We start from the raw sequence: 18,530 nt of genomic DNA, 5'->3' as shown, positions 1-18,530 counted from the left end.
TCCCTCTATGACAGGAAAACTGAGGGTGATGGAGAAAAACAGATTGCAGATTCGAATTCTACGTGGAAAGGTCTATTAGAATCAGGTATTTTCTTACGTGTGCCATAGAAAAAGAATTTTTTGTCGTCGAATGTAATAGGTACAATTTTCAACCTCAGCAACCGTTATTCAAACCGGTTAACGTCGATCGCTAAACAGCAAAAACGATAATACATAGTTGTTGCCCCACCCCCTTTTTTACTTTCAAGGTTAACTATTAAAAACCTTAATATACGATACACTGGTTTAACGTCTGAAATGAGAATTCGAAATATATCTAGCAACTTTCATATCTCTAACTTTGAGCAATCCCGAGATATATACATAATTACAATAATCACAATACCCGTCCCTTTTCTTCAATTCTAGGTCAAATATTAAAAATACTCACATCCGTATATTATTTAGTACAAACGAAAATTTTACCTGCACTTTTCTTCACAAACGATGTATAAACGATCGCGACAATTTGTGGTTCAATCGAACATGGTGGGGTTAGCACTTAGACAGCTCCCCTTTTCTTTTCGTTCTGTCGACGCACCTGATATCTTAGAAACAAAACTTCCGCCTGCGCATTACTGTGCAAACGATGTACAAACGGTTGAGATAATTTTCTTTTGAATCGGACGTGGGGAGGTGCTACCAATTAGGCAGCCTATACTTTGTTATCGTTTTGGCGCGCCCCTAATTGTGTACAAACGAAAATTTCGAATGGAAATTTCTGTACAAAGACATACAAACAAGTGCGACAGTTTGTGCTTGAATTGAACATGGTGGGAGGGCTACCATTTAGACAGTCTCCCATTTTGTTTTCGTACTGGCGGCGCCCCTAATTGTGTACAAACGAAAATTTCGCCTGCACGTTTCTGTACAAACAATGTACAAACAATTGCGACGATTTGTGATTGAATTGGACATGGTGGGGTCTACCACTTAGACAGCCCCCACATTTCTTCGTTCTGGCGGCGCCCCTAATTGTATACAGACGAAAATTTCGTGTGCACATTTTTGTACAAACGATGTACAAACGATTGTAACAATTTGTGATTGAATTTGACATGGTGGGGGGCTACCACTTAGACAGCTCCCGCTTTATTTTCGTTCTGGCGTCGCCCCTACTTGTGTACAAACAAAAATTGGACCTGCACATTTCTGTACAAACAATGTACAAACAATTGCGACGATTTGTGATTGAATTGGACATGGTGGGGTCTACCACTTAGACAGCTCCCGCTTTGTTTTCGTTCTGGCGTCGCCCCTAATTGTGTACAAACAAAAATTGGACCTGCACATTTCTGTACAAACAATGTACAAACAATTGCGACGATTTGTGATTGAATTGGACATGGTGGGTGCTACCACTTAGACAGCCCCCACATTTTTTTCGTTCTGGCGGCGCCCCTAATTGTGTACAGACGAAAATTTCGCCTGCACATTTGTGTACAAACGATGTACAAATGATTGTTACAATTTGTGATTGAATTGGACATGGTGGGAGGGTTACCATTTAGACAGCCCCCACTTTGTTTTCGCTCTGGCGGCGCTCCTAATTGTGTACAAACGAAAATTTCGCCTGCATGTTTCTGGACAAACAATTTACAAACGATTGCGACCATTTGTGATTAAATTGGACATGGTGGGGAGCCACCATTTAGACAGCCCCCACTTTGTTTTCGTTCTGGCGGCGCCCCAAATTGTGTACAAACGAAAATTGGCCTGCACATTTCTGTACAAACGATTGAGACCATTTCCGATTGAGTCTGAAAAGGTGAGTGGGGGGCTGTCTAAATGGACATCTGCTTTTCACCTCTAGTGTAATGAAATTCTTCCACGAGAAAATCTGTAATCAACACTGTCAGTAGCTACGTCCTCGACTTTTATACATTTACAAGTACAGCTTTATTTTCGTATTTTTTTCAACAGTTAACCAATTTAAAACCGTATTATAATTCAATGTACTTATCATATTTTTATCGTAAACAAGAATACATAGTCAACTTCTTAAATACTTCGCTCCGCAGGAACCCGTTCAGCGCGTGCAACAAGCATAAACAACATATTTGGCGTCTCACAAATGACAAAGGAGAAAAAAGAAAAGCAAAAGCAGCACAGCAGTGCCTTATCGCAGTCAGAACTGACAACATAGTTTCGGTCATCACTTACGCCAATAGACCTATAAGCGGTGTACAAGAGTTATACAGTTTCAATACTTTGTGCCACAGTAGCGCTACAGACGGAATGTGCACGAACTACAAATAAATATGTTTCTTACAAGTATCAGTCACGGTTGCACCCTCTTTACATTCTACACATCCTTTTTTCTCCTACTTTTTGACCTTGACAAGCAGAAGTACCAGGCTTTCCGAGTTTAAAACTATAAACTGTTTGTGTACAGAGTACGTTTTCAGTTCTTCGAATGACTGTGCGCGCGAAGAACAAGGGTGATGATCGGACAACCGTATACGGAAGTCAGAAACACCCGGTTGCAATTTTAAATGTAAAATACCAATATAGAGCCTTGACAATGCCGTGAGGATGTATATATATATATATATATATATATATATATATACTTTGACCAGTTGTCTAGAAACACACTAGTTAAAAACAGTGAAATTATCATGTCGGTGGAGGTCCTAACTATCAAACAGTAGTATCAGTAGAATTCTTTGTTTGGGGGCCTGAAGACCCTTTTAGGGGCAGACTACCGAGCAACTCCAAAATTTTATTTAGTATTTTTGAGTCATCTCCAAGCAACAACGCAATGAAATTCGCTTGTTGTCGGTGTAAGATAGTGCTATTGCTGTTCTACGATTGCACATTTTTAGCATCTTAGTCATGTTTATTTATTTTTATTGTTGCCGAAATGCACATTCTAATATTTCACCAATTTAATAAGGTTGGTGTAAAGGGACAATCTTTGCCGATAGATGTCACTACAGTCTTCGTATCTCTCTCATGTATTTTTTACCTTTCACGAAAATTCACGGTTTCTCTTACAAATTTCAGCCTAGAGACTTCAAATTTTTAGAGAAGGAACTTCATAACCTATCGAAGGTAACAATCCGTGCCGATTTTTTATTGGTACTTTTCTTCATTGTTGAAAGTTATATTGTTAAAGGTTTGGATAGCAATTTCAACCATTAAGTCATTTTCAACAATGAAGAAAATTCTAAATAAAAAAAAACGGCACGGATTGTTGTCTTCGATAGGTTATGAAGTTCCTTCTCTAAAAATTTGAAATCTCTAGGTTGAAATTTGTAAGAGAAATCGTGAATTTTTGTGAAAGGAAAAAAATACATGAGAAAAATAGAAAGATTGTAGTAACATCTATCGGCAAAACTTGTCTCTTTAAACCAACCTTAAAATACAAACACACCATTTTACTTCTGTTTTTAAATGGCATTCTTTCTCAAACTACTTTTTGACAAACTTTCTTCATCAATGCTTTTATTTTTATTTTCGACTTCTGACCTGCCCAAAACAGTACATATACTATACTAAAGTTTAAAATAGCCAATATTAAACAACCTATAACATTTCGGTGCGATATTTGGAGAGGCTTGAACCCCTCAAATGAGGTGTAGTGATGCCGCTGCTGTCGAAACTAAGTGAACGGCTAGCGTCGCATTGCAACATTGTACAAAAGATTTTTATTATTTAATGTGATTTGCGTCTAGCGTTCCGTTCAGCAGTGAGCCTATATGAAATATAGAACTACAGCTTAACGTGGAATCCCAACCATATGAGCTTCTGAAGGAAATCGAATTTGGATAGTACTCTAGGGCATAACTAAGGTACAAATCACGACAGAGTCGAAGTGGGGAAGGGAAGATAGAACAGTAGGAATTTTTTTTTTTTTTGACTGAAATGTTTTCATATAGAGAATTCAAAGTTCTCGATATAGAGATCTTCCATAATTAAATTATGAAATATTAGTTGCCGTTAACCAGGAGTGTTAATTTCCTCTCAACCTTGCATTCACAAACTGACTTCGAAATCACACCCACTTGACTTATCTATTAAAAAATGCCCGTGCGATGGTCTGTTAGAAAGATTACGAAACGTTGTGATTTATCATATCTTATAAGTATTGAAGCGTGGGCATCCGTTGATAAAATGAAGGTCATTGCTTATGTTATACACTATCATCATACTTACACGAAGATAAACTATATTACACTTGGAAACATGCATTGTATTTCCCTTACTATTGGCGCATTGTAGAATGTATTACCCCTTATATTCAGAGTAAACATTATTTGTGAAAAGCATAAGATTTCTTAAAAGCAAGACCTGCAAGACTCTTGCAGGCAAGATCAAGACTGGGTGTACAAGGCCAGGACGAAGACCAAGGGTTCCAGTGCAAGACAAAGACTGGATGTTCAAGACCAAGAGTAAGACCACCCGTGTCTTGGTCTTTGTCTTGCATTTGCTCATAACTACTTCAATGAAGTAGTCAAAAACGAGTTAATCACATCACACGCTTCAAAAGAGTTTTTCTATAAGATATCTTAGCAGATAAAAAAAGATATTAACTACAGTGTCCGCAACGAAACTCCAACATTTTAAAGGAAAATAGCAGTGACGAAAATTTATGTATACATGAAAATGATAGTGCAGCTAGTCAAGTTTCCATAGCATATCATAAGCACACAAAGTTCAGTTTAATACAGTCGTACATGAGCACCTCAAGTGCTTGAAAAATGTGAAGTCGATACTCTATTTCACGCCATGTGCTGCGGAGCATGTCATCTGTGACAGATTTAATGACAGCTCTTATAAGTTGTTTCAAGTCCAATAAGTCGTCTACTCTTGTAGCATATACCGTCTTTCATGTACCCCCACCTAGTGAGGTAATGTCGGGGGAAAGTGGAGGCAAAAGAATTTGACCGCCACGGCCAATCCAGTGAATTAGAAATGTGTCATCTAAATACTATCGGACTTCATGGCTTCAACTGGGTGTGCCACAATCCTATTGAAAGATTACTGTTGCCTGCATATCTGTTATCTGTTGCACTGCAAAGTTTTCCAACGCATCCAAGTGTAACTGTTACCAGTGACAATATACTCTTGGAAGTAAAACGGCCCAACAATTCGATGTTCCATCACACCACACCAGATATTCATGAGTAGAGCAACCCACATTATGCTTTATTTTTGTTTAATTATGCTCTTTATGTTTTCCAAATTCTGCTTTATTATGCTTTATTGTTAATTTCAATCGCTGTTTCACATTACTGGCGCATAATGTATAATATTTACTATACGTTCAATATTCTAAATATCTTGATCTATTTACTAATGTTTTATGCAGCCAATTTCTTTCATATTTAATGAACTTTCTACTTAATGCACTGTAAACAGATATGCTTTACTCAAGTCAGTTTTTCTTTATCATTTGTGTGCGCGTTAGAAGTGCATATATACAGAAAGGGAAAGTAAAAGATGCCACCAAAAAGTACAGAAAGTGTTAAAGTTCAAGAGGTACACACAACAATATAGTGTGGAGTTCTTTTTTACTATTCATTGTTGGTGAAAAGTTTTCTTGTTCATTTCCTTTTTCCTTTTCTCCACATCAAAGGAAATAAAAATAAGCTTTTCATTGTTGCATTCTTATGTTCTCAATGATTTTGCATTGTAAGTATTGGTTTTAAAAATATTAATGCAGTATGTTAACTTCCAGTTCAACAGAATTTACCAAGAATTGTTCTAAGAGAATTTTCAAAGGATTGTGCTTTATATTTTAAATTACGCTTTATGCTTTATTTTCTAAAATTATGTTTTATTATGCTTTTAAAATTGGTTTCTTCTGGACCGTTAGAAAACTACAACTATTTTCAAAGTAGCAACCATATGTGTAAATTGCTGTTATTCTTTTTATGCTTTTGGTTGCCCTATTCATAAGGATTTTCTGTATTCCTAATACGCACGTGGTGGCTAATCACTACCTGAAGCATGAAAGGTAGCCTCGTCTGAAAACATCACCCGCGATAAAAATGTCTCCCCTGAGCAATGCGATCTAGCATAGCGCATAGAAATGTTTCTTGCTTTGGTCGGTCGTCGGGCTTGAATTCTTGTACAAGTTGTACTTTGTATCCATACAAACGCAGTCCATGGTGTAGCAAGTATTCCGTGAACTATCGAACGTTTCATGCCAAGTCTCTCGTTACTTGTCTGACTTTTGTGGACTCCTTTCGAATGACCTCCTCACATTTTCTACGACCTGATTGTTGATTCTGCGTTTACCACCACTATGTGAGTTCAAAACATTGCCAGTCGCCAAAAGCTAAACAGATCATTTCTTCATAGTCTTGAATGACGGAGGATTCTTGTACACACGACGAAACTTTCATTGCACTTGAATAACTCATTTTGTTTCAGGATACTTGTACACCACCTGTGCACGCTCCTTTACACTCTCCATTTTCAAGCAATCGATTCGTGCAGTGCCACTACTACTATTGCGTGCACTAAAACATTGTCACATACATTTTGTGAATTGCTGCTTTTGCTTCTTCACAAATCACAGCTGTACAAACTGAAGTAAAAAAAATATAGGTGTTCAAAATGTTGGAGTGACATTATGGACACGCTGTATTTGAGCACTCGGAAAATCGATTACAAATCTTTTTTTTATTTGGTTATTTATTGGCTTCACTTTTGAGTGTGATTCCAGTATCAATTGCAACAGTTGAAAGATACAAGCAAATCTGTACATATATGTACGAGCCGCAGCTACTGTCCCCGTAATCTGACATTGCAAGGAGTAGTTTACTTGATTAAAACCAATTAAGACATTTCCACGAACCAGAACAGGGGAATATCTTTCGGATTCCGAACTGGTGTAAATTAAAAGTAAATTTTTAAATCTCTGTAAGAGAGAGAGAGAAACATTTTCGATATACGTATAACTTAATATTTTGCTGCAGTTGATTTACGAATGGATTTCATTTATAGGGAGAAAGGTACACTAAATCTATTTGATTTATTTCTGAAAACACTAGTCTTAGTTTAGTAGACCTATTTTAGTAGTATTTTATAGCCAAGCTATTTTAGACAGTAATTGTATATTATTATAGCTTTTGTTAAAGTATTAGTGCCAACAAATTTTTAGAATTAGTAATATTTGAAAGTATTATCAAATAAAATTAGTAAGAAGGAAAAATTTGACAACGCTATTACTTGGGAAGTTTGTAAGATTATCGCAGTACTTTCTATGTAAGAGAAATGATTACCATTAGAAAAGTAGCAACTTCGTTGCAAAATAGTCGAATTTTATAAATAATAGAGTTGCATTACTGCAGATACTTTCAAAAAGAAAGTTTTAATAACTAAGTACCTTTGAAACCTAGTATAAATAATTTCTTAAATATCTTCTGATTAATATAAACTTCCAATTGAACAGAATCAGTGACCGGAAAATATTGTTAAATAGTTTGTATGGACAAAACATTATCTATTTTGTTTCTAAGAAATATTGTCTTAGAAATATGATAATTTTAGTAAAATATTCCAAGTAAGGTAATTGTTTATCGTATCACATCAATAGACAGTAGAAATTAGAATTAAGTATTTACCTCCAATGTGACGATGATGCACTGAAACAATTTTATCATCAGACTCTGTTTTTAAAATATCAATATATATGTATCCTGACTCAGGAATATTGTGCAGAGAGAGGCACATAGTCTCTGTACTATGTATGAGCAGTCGCTTAGGAGCCATAAAAACAAATCCCCTGGAAAATAAATACAATATTAATACAGTAGTCATAATACAATACCTTATCTTTATGTTTCGAAAGACAGGAATAGAAAAAGAAACCGATAAACCATGTACCACACATGAGCGATTGGTCACAAGTCAGGTGACAGCGCAAGCCAGAAAACAAGTGTTTCTAAACTAAGGCTTGCACATCCCGCGACGCATGTGACTGAGTAAAATTATAGAATTATTAGGATTGACAGAATTCTTGACGTGTCTACCTTCCTAATGAAAAATGTGAATATAAAGTTCGACGTAAGACACTTATTATCCATATCAGAATGTGTCCGAAGCCAATTCTGAAATTTCGCACACATACGTATAGTTACATGGAAGATTGTGCACAAAAATCAAACTCAGGCAAATCTTTAGTTAACATAAATTATTTAATATAGAACTGTATTATTGGCTATACATATTTATATTGTTGGACACACAAAATAGTGTCACTTATATGAAACGTACTTCACAACAACACTATTCGAGGTGTCTTCTCTGCAAATTTACAAGCTAGGCTGAAGCTTCTTTATCGACGAGACGCACAATGGCTTTAGATGTCGGCTAATGTATCTTACCGCATGGCAGTGTTACCAGATGGTCCGCATTAAATTTCCTTATTCTAGCATCAGAAATTGCCTTTTTTACAGAAAAATTCCCTATACATAAATCTATTATTATTATTATTATTTCAATAAATACTTCTACAATTATAAGTTAAATTTCATTGAATAACGTTAGCCTTAAAAATACATTGATAACTCACCCTAAATGTTGAAATTTCTTTGTTATTACCATCACTAATTTTGAATCCTTGCATTAGTTCCTAGTTTGTAATGTTCTAGCTCTCAATGAGATTATGACATTATCTTGTCTTTTATAATGTAAGTGTAAAAAAAATGTCACTATAAAGTTTTACATACACACAACAACAGAATTACAACACAACACGATCTCTAACTTATTACAATTTTTTTTATATATATATAGAAACTCCAGAATTTGTTAAATGAGAAAACTACAAGCGATAATCTTTTGTTGTTAATCGTCAGATTCATCGTCTGAATGCAGATACCGATTGTTAGAATTGTGAAGCTGCAAGTGAGCTTTGGTTTCCTCGAACTTCGTACAGTCAATATTTTTGTTCTGCAAATAAGATTTCTCGATAGCAACAGCTTCCAAAGAGTCATTCCCAATCCTGTTTTTATCAAGTTCTTCACAGCAGTGACAATGGAAAAATTCCTATCTGCATCCGCGTTTGAATTTTGTAGTGACAATACAATGTCAGCCAATATTGCAAGGTTAGGAAAGCGAATATCTGTAAAATCTTTAGCTATTGCTATTTTAGGCCACATTTCATCTATTTCCATTCTCTTGAGTTGTTGTTTCTCAAAATCAACAACAGCGTAAGGCAAGCTTCGCCATTTTATAGAAACGCTCTTCTTGTCTAAAAGTGCCCCATACAAACCAACCAGATCTTTAAAGGCTGGAACTTTTTCCCTTCCATTTTATTCTAATGCAACTTCACGGCCTAAGTATGTTGTCTCTTGAAAAACCGGCATCTTAATTGGCAATCTTTTCTTGAGCTCTGTGCCAGTTGTAATATAGAAGTCTAACCATTCTGGCCACTTGAACATCACTTTAATCATGTAAATTCGAAAGCAATTCTTCACAGCCTGACCTAAGATACACCTGCTGAAGTGGGAGGAAATTCTTTGGATAGGATATACAGGCGTTGTCAATATCCTTTAGCGCTAATGGAGTGAAGTTCCGGCATACTTACTTTAACTATTGAGTTGTCCAAAAGGTTATGAATTAACACTTGCCTGGATTAAGAAAGGGCATTCAGAGTATTGAAGTAGTTCAATACGTTTTTCAAGAATAATTGGTGAACTTTTCTAAAGGCATTTTTCAGATCACTCAGAATCCATCCAGCGCTTTTCAAATTATCCTCGAATACAGCTAACTGAAAATAATTCTGTAGTACGTCCACATTTTCCATCAACCGTACTATACAAGAATGTAGAGCAAGCCACCTAGTGTCTGAGAGTTTAAGAATTTCTTTCGTTTCTACATTGAAAAATTCTTGCATCGTTTTAAGGTGGGCACATCTTTTAGCACTTCCCAAAATATAGTTTCCTATTGATCTTAAAAGGTCCTCAGGAGACCGAGGGAGTTTAATGCCGAAGAATGACATACGCACTTCGTGATTAATATATGCGGCACATCCTTTATTAGTCTACTTGTAAATGAGTTTTAAGCTCATACCATGACGTTGGCGCCGTCAAAAGCTACACCTACAATGTATTGAAAGCGCACATTTTTTTCAGCTTCGCTATTCTTGAATGCTGAACATAAGCCTTCCGCAGAACAGTCAGTTTCATCAACAGTAATAAGAGCCAGAAGTGTTGTTACGAGTTTACCCGCATGTGGTGACATATATTTAATTAATACACATAGGAATTTTTGCGAATTTATATTTGTGCCTTCGTCAATTAATACTGAAAATTTTGCTGTTCCCAGTTCTTGAGAAATTTCTAATGTAAAATTCTTCTGTAGAACATTGTTTACTAAACGCGTACATTTATTCGTTTCATTCGATTATCTTGTGGCATCCGGCTATCAGAAAACATTGAATGCAATACAGGCGTTAGATGATCAACTGCATTAAAAGCTAAACTGTGTTCACCTAAAAGACATTTTTTTTTTTTTTTACTCCGACACTATGTTTTTCTGTTCCTTCTTTCTTTTCTAGCACCAGAAGATTTGATAAATTTATCAATAACGTTTACATTGCTAACCGACTTCACATTTACGAGATGCTTTTACCCCGGGCATGCTTTTCAAACTCACTTTCACGGCAATTTATTATCACACTGCAAGCCAAATATTTGCTCTTCAGATTATTTCCCGGAACTGCTTTTAAATATCCCTTAAATTGTTCGTTTTTCTTTCACTCTGATTTAAACTTCTTAACTCGGAATGATTTTTCTTCACGCGATAGTTCACCAATTTTTGCGAGCATTTTTTTTTTCGGTGCTGTGTTACCTTTCGAATCACTTTCCATATTTATTGAAGTATCCAGTAAACCACTACAACATTGACACCCGCAACAACACCTAAAACTTACTGCTGCTCTGAATAGCATGAAACTTGATGTACAATATACTGTTTTCTTTGCTTATGTTTTAAATATGATCTGTCGATAAAAACACAGCAATATACTTCTACAGTAGAATCAACAGGCATTAGATAATTTTAACACTGACTCAATCTAGTTCTTGAAGTTTGTAATCAGTAGGTTTCTTTTTAGAAAAATAATAATACTTTGCTTTCGTTTTTTTTTTAAAAAATAGTACTACTGCTCTTTCTTTTGTTAAAAAAGTGTACCACCTTCCTTTCCTTAGAAACACAAGAAAACCTAGAACGCAATACACAATTTTACTGTTGATTTCTTTACTTTTGTTGTGATTTGCCGTCCGATAAATGTGATTGTTGTGGTTTTGCCAGTGTTCACTGGTTTCTTATCCCAGTGTATATACTTGAAGGAAAGTCCCAGACAGCCGCAATAGTTTATACTTGAAGGAAACACCGATCGTGTTTTATTCTATATATTTTACTTCCCAATAACGATAACTGCCCCTTTGTCAGAAATTGCGACTTACTTTTTTATTCTGTTAATTGTAAAAGTATACTCAACAAGAATTTCCCTACACTTGAAAACATTTTAAGAAAAATTACCCCTTTTCCCTCTGTGCAAAATTTTGAGTATTTTTCCCTTACGCCGAGAGAAGTTTTCCTCCACTGCCGTGTTGCCGTATCTGGCAACACTGCCGGATTGCATTCAGCGCTTTTTCCCTAAGAGCTATACCCTCGAAATTCTCCTTTACAACAGTTTTCACTTCGCGTCCTATGCGTCGTGTGAGTTGCTATTGTCTAACACTGACCAAATACCAATCAGCGACAGACATGAGGTCCGCTGAAACTGGATGTTCTCACGCCTTAACGATAAGTGAGAAAAATGTACTATTTTCTACATGAATATAGCGAAAAGGGTGAATGACAAAGTTCAGATATGAAAATTTTTAGTCTTAACCTTGGGATAAGACTTAAAACACTAATGTTAAATACCACAGTATAAATACGAAAAACAGAAAATTGTCAAGTAATATTTCATCTCTGTTTATTAATTTCAGTTTTACACTTAAGGATTAGCAAAATATTATTGGAAACACAAACACTGAATATAATCATTCAAAACACTGCTGAAATAAACATTGAAATGAATCAGGCTAAATTTTCAACTTCAAGACTCGTAAAATAAAAATCTACTGTATATTTTTTGTAAAACACACAAATCAAAATTATTTATTAAAAATAATATGGTTATTCTCTTATTCATAATTATAATTCAGTCCCATTTTACATTTTAATGATAAAATGTTCGATAACGATGGTTTCGACTAATAGCTAAAACATTGTTAACATTACCAATTACAAGCTCACATATAAACTGTTCTAGTACAATAATATACTACAATAAATCAATTATATGTGATACTCTTCTTCATTCACTCTCTTGCCATTGAGTTAACACTGGACAGATTCTTCTTTCATCTGCACTATGAAAACTTTTCATCGAAAATTTAATAGTAAAGACATGCAAAGTTGATTTTTTCCTGATTCCATACTTAAATTACGTAAATTTTGACTTGAAACCCTTATAATGTTAATTTGTCATGTATCGAAGTGGAAACACAACATGCTGCACAGTGACGACGCCAGAGGGGGGGCAAGGGGGGCGAGCGCCCCCCTAGTAGCTACTTCTGCCCCCCTGACTGCTACCTACACTGCCCCCCCAGACTCCTACAATCTTTTTAAACATTCTACATGTAGTACTTTATATCAGAATCATAACCAATCTCATTGTCAAATTGTAGTTTACTTTCCATGCATTTACTATGTGGCAGATTAGTCCTCAAGCTTTCTTTTTTGAGCGTCTGGATATGCACGCATATTTCTGTTTTCAAATTTAGCGCCGTTTGAGGTAAATTTTAGTTATACTTTTTTCTTATGATTTTTAATTATTGTGCCTAGCGAACAATAGTAGATTTGGTCGACTTGTTTTCTTCTCATTGGATCAACTTCGATTGGAAACAAAAGAAAGGTAAAACCAGTTACGTAACTTGTTTGTATTTATCCAGGTTTGAAGTTTTCAGTTTCATATTTTGTTTTATTTAAAGGTTCTGTACTTCTTTTTTTCTGGAACATTATTCTCGGCTTTCAATATTCAGAGGATGTGCTTATAACAGCTTAGTTTGCAACTACCAGCGCTTAATTTTTTGAAGGGGATAAAAAGAGTTGTGTTTTCCCTTCCTGCAAATGATAATAATAAATTTATGGAATTAAATTGATTCCCAATGAAACGTATTGTCAGAGTGCTGATCTTTAGTTAGTAATTGGTTTATACTAGTCTTCCCTTACTTATTTTGTTTCAAAGTACTGACGTGACCCCTTCCATATTGACTAGGATCTGCTGAAAAATTCGTAGCCCAACCCAGAATGAGTGTATGTGGAATGGTGAAGTTTTACTTCTTCTACACTTTCCCCGAGAGTCAATATACTACTTTGTACAGTGCTCCAGTTTTTGCAGAGAAGTTAAAAAATCTGAAGATTTCCTCGCACCACTGTTCGTAACACTACCTCTATCAGATCTAAAATGGATTCCTTTCAAGTGTTATTTAAGTTTGGGAAATAAGTACACGTAATAGTTAGACGGAGCTAAATCTGCGGAATAAGAATGATGATCTAGACATTGAAATTCTAGATTATGCAATGTCAGTTGTGTTCGCAGGGGCTTGATGGACAGGTGTATTCTCCTGAAGGAATAGAATTCCTTTCTTTTCATTTTCCGCGGCGTTGAACTTTGAATTTTTCTTTCAGTTTTGTAAGTAATGTAGATATTCTGGATTAAATATCTGACCATTGCGAAGTTAGTCTATGAGTACGACTCCATACTTATCCCAGAAGAATGTTGCAAACAGCTTCTCAACCTACTTCTGTGTCTTGAACTTCTTGGGGCGATGGAGAAATGAGTGCTACTACTCCATAGACTGTTGCTTCGATTCAGGATCATAGTGGTACAACCATATTTCATCTATAATTACTACTTGTGAGCGAAATTGATCAGCATTACGGTCAAATTGGAAGACTTCTCTTAATGCCGTCACTCTTTTATTCTCCTTACAGATATTTTGGGAACCCATTATATCGAGAACTTGATCATACCCAAGCAATTCTGAATTAAGCTACCGACGAGTTCCAAAGAAATACCCCACAAGTTTTGCTAAGAAGGTAAAAACTGAGAAAGCGGGGTGCAGCCAGACCTCAGATTATAATAAGTATATCGTGAATTTACTATACACTTTAAAAACTATATAAATAATAGCTTAAATTATTTATGTCACTCAGAAACAAAATATTATAACAGTTAGGATCTGGATGTTCGTGAAATTATCTATTTGGGTACACATAATCACTTCAGAGGCCTCAGAAACAATAGGAATTTCATTATTAATATGAAAATGTGTATTTATACATACAGAGATATGTTTTTCTAAACTACGGTTTCATTTTTCTACCTAGTACCTACACTCCTTCTGGATTGGACTAGGACATTTTCAGCAGCTCCTTGTAAATTCTCTCTCTCTCTCTCTATAAATATATATATATATATATATATATATATATATATATATATATATATATATATATATATATAGAGAGAGAGAGAGAGAGAGAGAGAGAGAGAGAGAGAGATACGTGGCATATAATACTAGACGAATGTGTTACTTGTAGCATACGCGAAAGTAATTCAATTTATGTTTAGGCTTCAAAAGTTTCATTCAAAAATATTTCATGTGCAGACGTTACTTATTTGTTAGTTACAAATTTTACTTGAAATAAGTTTAATTTATAATCATATAGGTCTAATATGAAAACAGCAATGAAATTACACAATGTAATGTAAAATAAGTCAAACGTAATAAATATGTCATTTTTGGTATGGCAAAGAGCCGCCCCCCCGAAAATGTATCTGCCCCTCCTTTGCCCCCCTAAGAACTTAAAGCTGGCGTCGTCACTGATGCTGCATTTTGTATTTTACGAAAAACCTGTAGTAGCTAATAAATGTCCGTAATGACAGGAAAGTTTTCAGTGCTGTAATGTTAAGAATACATTCCAGACTGGACAGATAAGCATGATGTCATGAAAGACAGATAAATGTATTTCAAGAACGAAAATATTACAGGCTATCCTATCCAGTACGCGATTTTTGACATGAGTAAGGAAAATATAGCAGAAAGAAGAACTAAATTTCCTTGCAGTGCATTTTTTACATTGTAATACTAAAAGAAAATCAATAATGTGAAAATGTTCGTAGTAAAGTGGTAACTTCGCGCCAGGAATGGAATTTTGTCATGATAATGAGACCTAACAATTCCTACACTGCAAAGAACAAACAAATCCGTACTATACAAGCATTATATACAGAGACAAATTGTTTTATCATTACTAGTAAAAAATAGTCTAAGGAAAACATGATTACGTGCAATTTCTACGTACAACGAGCCATTTTCTCGGGAAGTACGACAAATGAAATACGTAAAGAAATGATAGGAAATATTTATAATGTTACATATCCCAGAAAATGAATAAAAATACATTTGGAACGAGTAATTTACAATAAGTAATGAAAAAAAACGTCCTGAAACTCTGCGCAAACAGTTGTTTGGCTTTAAAGTCTTTATTGTCATATTACTTTAATATTTCCATACAGACAGTAACGCATTATTCCTGTTATAATAAGTGGGACAAAAGAGACGAAAAATATCCATTACCACAATTCCACACTGTATGACAAAACCCGGATGAACTATCTGTTGATCTTATGTACTAGGATCTAAGAATGACAAATAAGGAAAACTGATGGCAGTACTGTTACCATGTAACTGTTTTCAGACAATTCACACGTTAACAAAACTATTATTGTGACGATTACAGAAAACATAGAATGTTATTCGTTACTTTTTATAAATGTCAAATATACTGCGTACAGCTTTGCTTACAACAAAAAAATACAAAACCAATGCAATATAGAGGTTAGCTGCGAATATACTGAATAAGGAGTCGCGGACAAACGACTAGGAGTGGTCCTCTAGCAGGGGGTTTGGGTAAGGCTAACAACCTCATCCTGTAAACAAAAGCACATGTTCAGAAACATTCATAAAAGCCTCGGACAAGGACTGATAACTTGGCACGACTTCAGGAAAAGAAAAAGGACATGATATTTGAAACGCGGAACATTAGAAGTCTTTATAGGACAGGCGCGTTAAAATACGTAAAGAGTGAGTTAGAGAAATACAGGATGGACCTAGTAAGAGCTCATGAAGTTAGGTGGGATGGAAAGGGAACTGTGAATTCCGGAAATTATAGTTCTTTTACGAGGAAGGAAATAAATAAAAAACACCAATTAGAAACGGGGTTTTTCGTTCACAAACGAATATTAGCAGCAATTAAACGGGTTGAATTTGATACTGACAGACTTCTTTTTATTACTCTTAGGGGTCAGTTGTGTGATATTATCGTTTTAAATGTATATCCCCTACAGGAGATAAGGATGGCGATTTAAAAGTCAGATTTTTCCAAGAAGTAGAACGGATATTTGACTCCCGCGATAACATGAAAATTCTATTAGGGGATTTCAATGCGAAGGTAGGACCAGAGGATATTTTCAAACCGAATATAGGGGAAAAAGTCATTATATGGAAAGTAATGACAACGGTATTAGAGTTGTGAACTTTGCAACATCGAAAAATTCGCCTTGACGCTAAGGAACGAATTGCGCAATAGAGAAATTTCTACAAATCCAGTAAAAAAGAAATATAATATCGTCGGGAATGAAACATCGTGAAAGATGATTTCTGCAAGTAATCACCACGCATCATGGGGTTGTCGAGAAACCTTCCTCTCCCCTCCCAAATCGTCCAAAAAATCAACAAAAGTGAAACGTTTGTAAAGTGACAGTGAACTTCAACCGGAGGCGCTCGACTACCGCGACCTCGCGATTGTAGTGAGAAATATTGGGTCAAGTGTAAAATCTTTTACCATATCTAAATTTGTTGAATCAAAGTGCCAACGGGTAATTTAATTTGTGAAGATTCAGTGTTATAAATTAAGATCAAGAAATTACAGCTGCACGTATCCTCTCACAATAATTTACCAAAGATAATTACAATGATCTAAATTTATGTTTTAGGATTAAGAAATTTAATCTATTTCTTTTTCTTTTCAGCATAATTAGACTAATGCTATACAACTTAATAATATCCGTATTATTAAATTGTATCGGCACTAGAAATGCAATTGGAGTCAGTCTAACGTCAGTTTCCCAGAATGTTCTGGCCCGAAGTCTGAGATCTGAACCGTACTGTTCAGTGGCTATATGGTCATTCTCGGTAGAAGTTCCGAACCAATGTTAAACCAAAATAGGGACGAACAATGGTCAAGGAGTCGAACCCTGTACTGTTATAGAAAGCGCCCGAACAGGGACGTTTGGTAGAATTGCGTAAGGGCGACACCAATTGTATTTTTGGTTTGAAAAATTGTAGTGCCATTTTCGTGTTATTTAATTTTGTTGTTTTGGCATATGGAAATTAACCATCATATCCGTAAATAGAGATACAATACCTGATTTGCACAAAATGAAAAAATTGGAAAGAAACGGTATCTAATAGAAGAAACTCGTTTCAGGAATCGAAAACAACCATTTACATTGTCTAAAATCCAGAATGCTTTCAAAGTAGAGCAGGAAGTGTGTAAAATTCAAAAAACCGCTAAGCAACAAATTGCAAAATCTATTTTGAAAAGAAACATTGAATATAGAGCAGAAATTGTGGATAAAATTGTTGCCAAAATGCGTGAAATACATAAATCTGATCTTTATCAACAAATAAAGGGAGGAAACTGAGAAAAAAGTCAGGGACACAATAAATGATCGATTAAAAATCTCATTAAGTGATGATGACTTACAACGTGTGCACCGTACCGGAAGGAAGAGAAATGGCAATGCACGCCCAATTGTCTGCAAATTCTTCTCGGACAAAAAGAAAGAGACTGTCCTAAGAAACAGGAACAAACTACGAGGCACAAATATATATATTGAACAAGACTTCTCTTACAGAGTTCGCGAGGAGCGCAAAAAACTAAATCAGCACATGATTAAGGCAAGAAGGAACGGCAGCTTTGCCTATCTTCAATATCGCTATCTCTACATCGATGGCAAGCGTCATAGTCTGTACGACCTTGAACCAAACACGCGAGAGGCAGCGGTCCCCAGAGAGAGAAGAGAAACACCACCAGAACCCTCAATACCCGCGGCGAAGGCAGACCTAAATAATGGACAAAAAGAGGAAAAGAAATGTTCAACCTCCATCTCGAATGCAACGGCAGAAAGCGAAAACGCATTTCCACCCCCTCCAGCTCTAAGGTCATCCACCCGTCAATCGAGTACACAAGAACTCTATGAACAGAAGGACTACCCCCCTCTCAAAACTCCTCCCCCTTCCCGTACGGAATATCTCGTACGGAAACAATGAAATAACTGTGACTAGGCTCCGGTAGAAAACCAAGAAAGTGTAAGTATAGATAAAGACTCTCTAAAAATATTC

The 18,530-nt window shown here is 35.6% G+C and overlaps 1 protein-coding gene across 2 annotated transcripts in view; it reads right to left on the bottom strand.

Annotated features, from left to right (window-relative positions):
* LOC145678425 (alpha-1-inhibitor 3-like) overlaps positions 1 to 18,530 on the bottom strand; it is a 2,648,409-nt gene that overhangs the window by 2,500,236 nt on the left and 129,643 nt on the right. For both annotated transcript variants that reach the window (XM_081748543.1, XM_081748544.1), the window contains exon 2: positions 7,620 to 7,780. In XM_081748543.1, the coding sequence (XP_081604669.1) occupies positions 7,620 to 7,780 (161 nt within the window). The remainder of the gene's footprint in view (positions 1 to 7,619; positions 7,781 to 18,530) is intronic.

This window comes from Thermobia domestica, chromosome 2, assembly GCF_964235325.1.
Source record: "Thermobia domestica chromosome 2, izTheDome1.hap1.1, whole genome shotgun sequence".
Taxonomy (NCBI): Eukaryota; Metazoa; Arthropoda; class Insecta; order Zygentoma; family Lepismatidae; genus Thermobia; species Thermobia domestica.
This window is presented reverse-complemented; position numbering and strand designations above follow the sequence as displayed.